Here is a 10513-nt window from a genome sequence, read left to right on the forward strand (position 1 = left end):
AATCTGCCGGCATGTTTCAAGCCCATTCATCTGAATGGGCTTGAAAAGTCTCCGGCCGTGTGCGCCGGTGAGCGATTAATGCGAAACCGTTTTTTTAAAACTGGACACAGAGTCGGACATGCAGTACTCTGTGTCCAGTTTAAAAAAAACTGGTTTCACCGCAGAGAGCAGAAAACGCCGGACTTGGCATGACAGGTTTTCATTTTCTGCATGCAGAAGACGGAAACCTGAAAATGGAGTCCAGACGCTGGTGTGAACCCAGCGTAACCTGTATAGACTGATGATTGTCTTGAGAAGGTTTTTCTGAACAATACTATAATATAGAAATCTGCTCCTCTGCTAGGAGTTGTTCAGTAGCCTTTGGATTACTACAAGAGCCTCTGAGTTTCGTGCATGTGCAGAATACAGGTACTAAGAATAATAAGCAGTTACATAAATCAGGATGAATTGCTTCTAGAATTTGGCAGTCACCTTTATTCTCATAATGACTTAGGTAAATATTTGACTCTTCAGATGGCTCTTGTGAAGATACAGAAGGCTTCTGCTTCACGGTCGTCACAAATGATTGAGGCATCTAAAGAGTTAAACTCAGGATTGCCAATAACTTCATACCTGGTCATTGCAGTGGAAGCCTAAATCATTCCCTGGACATAAAAGCGCCCCCCAATGGAGTAAGGTTCCACTTAAACAGATGCACTATTATGTAAAATACTCTGTGTGATGTTCTGCAGTACAATGTATCACAGCACACTGCACTGGGGATCAGCAGAACTCAGGTTCAAGTTCCTTTGTGAGACAGGAAAAAGAAAAAATTGTTTAAAAAGTTAAAGTATAAAATAATAATATTAATAATATAATAATAATACGCTTAAAATGCCAACCTTTTAATTTAAAAAATGCAAAAAATAAATTCTGCATTAACTAAAAACAGCGTCTTTTATCTCGTACGATGAACACTGTAAAAATAACAACAAAACTCAATGCACAGATTAACCCTTTCCCTAGAAAACATAATACATAACATGAAACACATATACACATTAGGTATCCCTGTATCTGAGAATGCTCAGTCTTCTACAAACATTTCCCCGTTCTGTGAACACATAGTAGGAAATGCTGTTTTTTCATTATTTTGCCTCTCATAAAAATTTGAATAAAAAGTGATCAAAGCAATAGACTTTGCCCAAAATGGTATTAAAAAAATTACATCTGGTTTTGCAAAAAAAAAAGATGCCTTGTCCATCGCAGTAGATTGAAATATAAACATGTTATGGGTGTCAGTATATGGAGAATCCAAGAATGTATTTGTTTTTTGCAAACTTTTGGAATGTTTTAAAGGGGTTAAAACATGAATAAAACTATAGAAATTTGTTTACTGGAATCAGAATTGTACCGACCCATAGATTACACCTGACAGGCCATTTTGGCTATACAGTAAATTCTGCAATTACACCCCATTCTGAATTGAACCAGCTTGTAAGTAAATTGTATAGAATATTACACGGTAACATTACAAAGTGCATTTTGTCGCACAAAAATTAAGCCCTTATACGGCTCTGTGAATGGAAAAATAAAAAAGCTATGGCTTTTGAAAAGTGGGGAATCAAAAACGAAAATCATAAGATGCTTTTGGCAGGAAAGTTAGTATATTTAGGTCACCTGCTTCCACCAAAAAATAGCAATACCAAGTTATCAAAAAGTCATACATACAAAATATTGTTACCAATAAAAACAACAACTTGCCCTGCAAATAAAGAGCCCTGACATATCTCATGCAGAGAGAAAGAAGTGCAGCCAGAGATAAAACTAGTGAATAATAATCCCGGTGTGTGGGCAGAAGGGTGCAATACCCGGCAGAACTCAGTGAGGGAAGAGGGCGTAGAAGAAACAGTCTAACTTTATACCACTTATTAGGCCTGGCTCACATCTGCTTTCCATATTCTGTTCGGTCAGTCCGCATGGGGCCCCCCCCTGAACAGAAACCTCTATGCATTAAAAAGTGGTTAGCTAAGAAACCACACGGACCCCATAAACTATAATGGTAATGGGGTCTGTGAGGTTTCTGCTCGGTGTCTGCACGAATCATCCGGAGAGAAAAGTCCTCCAAGCAGCACTTTTCTCTCTGCATGTCTATGGGGTCCGTGTAGTTTCTTAGCTAACCGCTTTTCAATGCGTATAGGTTTCCATTCGGGCGGGGTCCCCAAGCGGAATCCCAAACACAGATGTGAACCGGGCCTTAGTTGATTAAAAAACTTGAATTAGTTTTTGTCACACAGTTTTACATTTTAACGGAGTTGTCCACTTTCGACCAATGTTATAAGACAAATGTTATTGTTTGCAGAATGAAATCCATTTATCCAGTATACTTTCTGTATCATTTCCTCGTGGTTTTCTAGATCTCTGCTTGCTGTCAGGCATTCTGCTTACTCCCAGTGCAGCTTTCTAATTTCCTCCTGGCAAGACTCTCCTCTGTCTACTCACAGGCTGTATACAGGGTGATGTGCTGAGAGAACACGGCAGGCTTTCTCCTTACTTTGAGCACATACATTTTACTGTGGAGAAAGAAATAAGGAAATGTGATTTGCTCAGTGTCAGACTGGTCCTCCGGAGGATCCTTTGATGGGCCCACCCTTCAGCCCGTCAATGCTGTATTTCCTCAGAGGAGTAAGCACTCACTATCACAGAGGGGGTTCTAGCCCAGCAACCGACACACAGGGGATCTGGATACTAGAAAATTATCTCACATTTAGCAAACTAACAGATTGAAAAAATATGAATCAAAAAAAGTGTATAAATAGTCGATGTAATTACAAAGATTCGCCACTAAGTGGCGTTGGTACCACACAAAGCTAAACACATTGTTGGAACAGTAGAATTGAACAAATATAAAATATAGGTATGGAATATATTATTGCCCAACAAAAGGTTGTTAAATACTCACGGGCATATGTGTATCTTTTTTGACAAGTGTATGTATACCAGTGTCTAGTTATTGTAATAACATAGTCATTCGTTGATATACATATGGCTATAATCAAAGTATGACGGCGTGTGCCCAATAGCCATAAATGTATATGTTACAGCAGGAAGATACGTATCATTTTAAGATAAGGTAAGAACTAACGTTCCAGCAAAAAAAGTATATAGACCAAACCAATACTCTGTATTAACTGCTCTCCCATGATGGAATAATGTGGTGTGACCAAGTATCCAGTGTCCCCGGGTCGGGCACCCGAAGCGCGTTTCGACCACTAGGTCTTCGTCAGGGGGTGGCACTAATAAAACACAAAAACTTTACAACGTGTAGGTAAGAGACGCACAAAGCAATGTCATAGCCGAATCTTCATTTCTGAATGTCGTGTTCCTTTAAGATTTTTTTATAGTAATAAAACGTGGCAATACTGAGACTTGGAAGGGACATTACCCTGTTAATTAAAAAGTAGGGTGCTCTTATTTAATTTTCAGCTTAAAGTGCACGTGGGCGCAACGCAAACAGACAATAACACAGGGGTTGCCAACTATTGAAAAAAGTTCAGACAATTTCAGAGTCTTAGTGGCTGAAGATGAAGATGATGATGAGTTTGCCCGATGCCAACTCCCAACAATGACGCAAAAGTCAACAGCCCTCAGGTGTCTCCTAAGCATATATAAGATGAAGCTTCTCTCAATGTAACTTATCTGTGGTTGGTACCTTAAGGGAAGAACCTAATATCAACTACCGCAAGGATGAAGATCGCCATTTGTTTCCTGCTTGTAGCTTTAAGCAGTGGCTTTGGTAAGGTATCTCTTCTGTTTTACCATATGGTAGAGGAATATGACATGTAACGATACCAGTGTATAAGTATATCCCTGCGTATATATATATGACCAGTCTCCACAACAATAATATATAAGTGAGCTTACATTCTAGGACTTATGCTGTTACATGTGTAAATCTTAGTGATGCTTCTTTTCAGCCGCCGGTGCAGGAAGTGGCCTCAGCTCATGCAAGAGAAAGATGACAGTAAGAATACATTCTCTTTCTCAATAGCCTTTCTCCTGTTTGCAATTTGTTACTATTGAATATGAAATGTTTGAAACAAGTGGTAAAAACTTCACAACATTGAGGTGGATTTCTTTAGGTTCTTACAAATATCACAGCCCTGCTAAATAAGAAATTCCTACTTTGCAATATTGCTTAATGTGTATAATTATGGATAAAATACAATGGGATTTTGTACTGAGGTCTCATCACGCCGATATTATTAAAACTTACTTGTCTTCTCTAAACTAGATCACAAACACTAGAAAGACAGGCAAAGGAACTTACACACAGACACACATGACTATTGTAGGGCAAATTCACAGGCACAAAAATCCAAATGCCATGTCACATGCTAGAGAGCTTACCTGTAGGGGAAACCTGATAGCAAGTACTGGATATAAACATTGTAACAAGAACGTACTTATGTATCTTAATGGTTACTTTATGTGTCACTTATATCTTCCTTTTAGCGTACCGAAGCTGAAGTTTTGGCCAGTATGGTTATTCTTACGATTCATAAATATGCAAGCCTCCAGGTAAATGTAGTTATTTTTTTTTTTTTTTACTTTTTAACTGTAGATTGTAAATTCTATCTATCTCCTATCTATCTATCTATCTATCTATCTATCTATCTATCTATCTATATCTATCCTGTTTCCTACATGCATTTACATACAGTTTTTTGACTCCTATATATACTGTAAATTCTACGTTACAATTTACCTGATAGATTTCATGGTGTGCTGCACATTTTCTCTACCGTCCTCATGTTTTTATTTTTATCTTTATTTTCTAGAGAAAAGGCTCGCTCAAGTCAGAAGAACTGAAATGTCTTATCAAGACGGCCCTGGACGCTCTGGTAATATGACTCAGCCTTACAACATTACACTGTAGCTTAATTTATTACCTGCAGAATCCCATATTTCTTTCCCTGTATATATTTGTATACAATCTATTAATCAGAAAAACAATATTTAAAGGGACGTCTCTAGTTCTAACACAGCCTAGGGTGACTCTAGAAATAACTATAGAAAGGAGTGATACGTTAGCAGAGTGCCCAGCGGAGCTGAAGGTCATCTGTAATGTCTTATTATCTCTTATACTATACACAGTACTAGGAATAGATTGTTATACAGCATGGGTATGCAATGTACTAAAATATTTTATCTTTGCTATAGGATCTGGCGGCTGACATCAAGGCTTGCGCTGTTGGCGAACTTTCTGATGAAGTGGTGAGGAAGAATTTGTGTATTGCTATACATTTGTGCTGTAATCTATACCAGGGGTCGGCAACCTTCGACCCTCCAGCTGCTGTGAAACTACAACTCCCAGCATGCTCCATTCACTTCCAAGGAGTTCCAAGAACAGCAGAGCAAGTTTGCATGCTGGGAGTTGTAGTTTTACAAATCTGGAGTGCCAAAGCTTGCCTACCCCTGCTCTATACTGTATGTAGAAGTGCTATAAAGTAAATCACTTGCTCCTGGGTTCTCTAGCTCTGGCCAGCCATTTTTAATCACATCCTATTTAAACAAATAACATCAGGCTGGGGCCCCACGTAGACGCCACGGAAAAACCCACAACATTTTACAGTCACTGCAAGGTGGATGGGATTCTAGCATGTTCTTCTATGTGTGGCCTTAGCCTAAACCCCCCATGCACACAACCGTATGAATGGTCAGTGGGCTACCGGGTCGTGTGCAACCGGCTTGAGAAGCCTAGAAATAAGAGGTCACACCCTGCAGCCTAAGATCTTCTAAGTATATCCTCTGCTGCAGAAATAGGCTCAGTTATATTCACATCTGTGTCTGATACAGGGCGACCACCGGAAATGGCTGAGCCACAATCCCAGAAACTACTTGGCTACAAGAGAAAGAAACTATGTTTTTCTAATATTATGTTTTAGTTATCTTAATATTGATGTAATTGGATGTGTTTTTATTTGCATTTTAGTTATCTCGCTTGGGCATTTCTGAAAAGGATAAAAATATGCTCAAAAATGCTTTTGTGGTAATGTGAACTTATGTTTTCTCTAAGCTCTTTTTACACTGTTCATATAACTCACTATTAGAGATCATACGGCATTGACCTCACAGGTCACTCTACTATTTCTCTTATCATAATTTAGAGGAATTTCGCATTGATAACATGACATAAGTCATCTGACACCAGTTACTTACAAGGGGTATGTAAGGGGCCCAGGGAAAAAATCAGGACCTATGTCTGTCCATTATGTCACCCGGCAAAGTGAAGAAAGTGAATAGGGCTGTGAAGGCGTGGATGGCACGTGGATATCATCAATGCTGCTTTACCACCGACCCAGCACATGCGCAGACGTAACATCTGTAGTTTCCATCATAAAGATAAACAATTTCTAATTTTTAATAAGTTCTGCTGCATTTTGGATGCCATCATATATTTCTACACCAATGCATCACTTTTTCTTTGATACTTTATCTACATTATCTACTATCTATACTTTATTGCACTTATATACTCAATGCTTGTATTTTTTTTGTGTTTTCAATGAAATAGGGTTTTTTTAGTGCGCGACCTGATTTTTGACATATTTTTGGCGCGGTGAGCACACAGACAACACACTTTTTCAATGTGGCTCCTATATTATAAAGAAATACCTGTTTCACTTCACCTGTTTCACAGCAGGAAGGGGTTAAAATAGTTCACTAAAGCCCATACGCAATCCGGAATTATACCGAATGAAATTTTGTTTTCAAAGGGATTGTCAGAATTCTTCTGTTTGTAATGACAGTGTATTATATCTCTCAGGCTACATTATATATTTGTCATGTGATATATTAATACAATATGTTATTTATTACAGACTGGTAATACTGGTGATGCTGGACTTGTTAATGTAGATCCAGACAATCTTATGGAAGCTGTATGCCGCGTAGTGGTAATCTATCTCTATATGTTACTCTAGTTATTGTTATATATGAGTAAAACATTTAGGACTATATGATTTCCATATGTTTATTACTGAATGTCATTTTTCCATTGGCTATTTTGGATAAGGGGATTCCCAGGTTTGAATAATTGATTTTCCGATCATAAGGAATCAATATCCAATCCATGGTGGGATCCAGCTCTCGGACCCCCGACCAATCAGCTGTTGTCACTAGGGAGGTGGTAGATCCTCTCCATTGGTTACATGTGTCCTCTACTAGCACCCTGACAACTGGGGGGCCGGCGTAAGGGGGCATCTTACTGCATGGGGGATTAGGGGTCATTATATGGCGGCATAAGGAGCCACTGTGCTGTATGGGAATGTAAGGCAGCATTATATTAGAGAATAAAGGGGAACTGTACTGTATGGGGCATAAAAGAGCATTATATGGGGGAGTAAAGGGGCTGTGTAGTGTATGGGGGAATGAGAGGCCATTATATGGGGGTAGTAGGTGTCATTGTACTGTATGTGGACATAAGGGGTGAATATATGGAGAATAAAGGGTTACTGAATGGAGGCAAATAGGCCACTGTATGGGAGCCATTATATGGGGGCAAAAGAGGGCCATTGTACTGTATAGGGGAATCATATGGGGTTATAAGGAGGATATTGTACTGAATAGTGATATAAGGGACCAGTGAACTGTATGGGGGCATAAGCTTAGATGCTTAGCATCAACTATACACCTTATATACTATAACTATATACAATTGCTTGCTGTGCTATTTCCATAACTACTACTTACTTGTATAGAGCTTATGGTTATAGACTAGAACAGTCTCAGGTGATGGCAGAGATGGATATTGTCACCTCAGCCATGAAAGTTTGCTAAATCTTATATCTATAACTATATACATAGCCAGAAAACAGAATTCATCTCTAGACAATAATCATAAATTGCTGTTTGTTTTTACAGGGAAAGATGATTACTGATGACGGCCATAATACTACCGCTGTATTTAAGAAAGTGCTCGCTGATAAGGTAATTGCACTGTTATATTGTCTTTTCTATATGGATGATCTTTCTATCCATGATGAGCCTGTACTTGCCATTTGATAATCAGCGGGTGCCTGCGATTACTGCTAATTACTGGCCGGCTTTTCTGTTTGGCCTCAGAGCAGCGATATTGAGCAATGTAATACGTAACCTGTAATAGATACTTAAAAGATACAGAAAGACATAAAATGGAGGGCAGAACTCTCAAAGGTACCTAAAACCAACAGTCTACTGTCACATTCCCCGTACTCAGACCCAAGCCTTTCCCCAAAAAACAGTAATATAAAAGACACCTTCTAGGTATAGACATACACCGCACTATACATTACTATTACACACCGCAATCAGTCATAAACAAGGAAAGGTCTTCCCAATATCATAAATGTAGAGAAGACTGGATAGATAATACCGAGGGCCCTCTGTTAGTCCAGGGACAGATATACATGGCGGCTCTGTTGTCTCACTTACCTTACTTATGTCCTAAATCCCAAAAAGGAGAAACATCTGTATATTACATAATGTATTCATGGTAAAAATGCTGCCGGAAAATAATAAGTTGTTTGCAGGTTTAGGTCTGCTTTATAGGGAAGCTCAGATGTCATTTTATGGCCACAAGATTAATGATCTGATTAACAGATTCGCTAAATGACAGGACATCCAATTATATAGTGTTCACTTATGGCAATAAAGGATCCATTGCTGTCCTTATTCTGTTTACTTCTGGTCAATTACAAAGACGTGTAATTATATATCTTTCTTTTCTTTTACAGGACGACGTACTTGGTGACCTGAAGGGGAAAGTAACTGAACTAGCTGACTTATTGCTTGGTGGTATTTTGATTGCTGCTGGTGAAGTAATAGAAGGAGAGACTAAGGTTGTTGGTACAGCATGGGAAAGAGCAGACGGGATTGTTGGTGGTCCGTGATTCACCATTACCCCTAATTAAAGGTAAAGTCTTTTTCTTCTATAATATTTCTATATTAAACACTTGAAATGTGACTTACGTGATACAGACTGAATGTAAATCAAAATTGCAGCAAAGTAATGTAGATTTCTCACTGATATTCATTTTACCTCCTCTTCTGTCTCCTCTTCTTCTTTCATGTAAATTCAGACAATTTCGTACCATACCCCCTATAGCACCCTATGCCCCTGCATTCCCATTTGAGGTCTACCTGCATGTGCCATATGAAGAATTACCCAGGTGTAATATTACATGTAAAGCCCTTATTGGAGTTATGGAGTCCCTGGTACCTCTACCACACCAGTCATGTGAAAGCCTCCATTCACTTGAATTGACTGTAATGTTGGCGTGTGACATCGCACAGCCATTAGTCATGTGACTATAGCCGGAGCCTTGTGAGGGACTTAAATAATAGATAAATAATAGCAGTGAATATAACTATGTATAGCAGAATATGAATCCGTTCTAGGCTAGTCTGACTTTGTATCTGATCTATAGAATGTCTTTATCAGTCTAGTTTTATGGAATCCGTCCCTATGTCTGCTGATGGTTTAGATGATGATCCGAATCTGTTTTGTATATTCCAGGCACTTCAGCGATTTTCTTCACCAAGAAATGGACGTGAAGTCAAGAACATATCTATCCTGTAATTTTCAGGTGATTCTTTTCCTCTCTTAAAGCAATGCCGTTGTTTCTGTTACAGAAATCTCCAGGATTTACTTTCTCTAATCATTAAAATGAATAAAATAGACGAGTAGAACTGCACACGGCTCCGGCTCTTTATTGCAATCCTCTTATAGTTTAGTCATTTTCCTACATTTGTTTACTCCAGATTTTTCAAGGCAACTTTTTGTTACAAAACTGCAAACATTTTTGCAATTTTACTCTCGTAGAGGGGAGAGATAGAAAGTGTAGTAACATTTAAGGACAAAAGGAATTCACTTATAGATACAGCAAATGTGTCATCCATTTATTTTGCTCAACACAGACTTCAACAATGACAGGACTAAAAAATAACTGAGTGGTCAAAGGACAATGATTCCTGTTCGGGTTTCCGTTTGGGGAGTATGCATGGGACACCCCCCCCCCCCCCCCGAACAAAAAGCTATACGCATTGAAAAGCGGTTACCTGGGAAACTTGCGGACCCCATAGACTATAATGGTGTCCACATACACAAACACTAACAGGAGATACTCAAAATAGGAACACAGATAGGAAAAATATAAAAATATTTTTATTAAGTAAATATTAAAATACCGCAAGAAGAAGACAATACAGTAATAGACAAAAAGGGCTCCCTAATGACGTATAATACATACGGCATGTAATATATTCGATACTCGTTTCGAATAGCCGCTCAATATTCAACTATTCGAACGAATATTGAACCCCATTATAGTCTATGGGGAAACGTGCTTCGTTTCAGGGGATCCCACTATTCGACTCACTAAGTCCACTATCATACCCCAGGAAATGATGCCAACACCCTGGAATGCAACTGGGACAGCAGTGGAAGCATGTCTGGGGGCATCTAACATGCCCAAATCACTGTATTACGTCA

General features: G+C 38.8%; 1 protein-coding gene across 1 annotated transcript; it reads left to right on the forward strand.

Annotated features, from left to right (window-relative positions):
- The first annotated feature begins 3685 nt into the window (after nt 1-3685).
- LOC142205084 (uncharacterized) lies at nt 3686-9657 on the forward strand. The gene is made up of 10 exons (XM_075276439.1): nt 3686-3775; nt 3957-4003; nt 4495-4560; nt 4821-4883; nt 5203-5256; nt 5975-6031; nt 6864-6938; nt 7906-7971; nt 8757-8935; nt 9539-9657. The coding sequence occupies exons 1-9, from the start codon at nt 3727-3729 to the stop codon at nt 8910-8912; spliced, it is 633 nt and encodes a 210-aa protein (XP_075132540.1). The 5' UTR covers nt 3686-3726; the 3' UTR covers nt 8913-8935; nt 9539-9657.
- The last annotated feature ends 856 nt before the right edge of the window (nt 9658-10513 follow it).

The sequence above is a fragment of the Leptodactylus fuscus genome, chromosome 5 (assembly GCF_031893055.1).
Source record: "Leptodactylus fuscus isolate aLepFus1 chromosome 5, aLepFus1.hap2, whole genome shotgun sequence".
In the NCBI taxonomy this organism is placed as follows: Eukaryota; Metazoa; Chordata; class Amphibia; order Anura; family Leptodactylidae; genus Leptodactylus; species Leptodactylus fuscus.

Coding starts and splice junctions, on each gene's coding strand:
- LOC142205084 (XM_075276439.1), top strand. CDS start 3,727: ATGAAGATCGCCATTTGTTTCCTGCTTGTAGCTTTAAGCAGTGGCTTT. Junction 4,561..4,820: donor ATAAATATGCAAGCCTCCAG/GTAAATGTAGTT, acceptor TTTATTTTCTAG/AGAAAAGGCTCGCTCAAGTC. Junction 4,884..5,202: donor AGACGGCCCTGGACGCTCTG/GTAATATGACTC, acceptor TCTTTGCTATAG/GATCTGGCGGCTGACATCAA.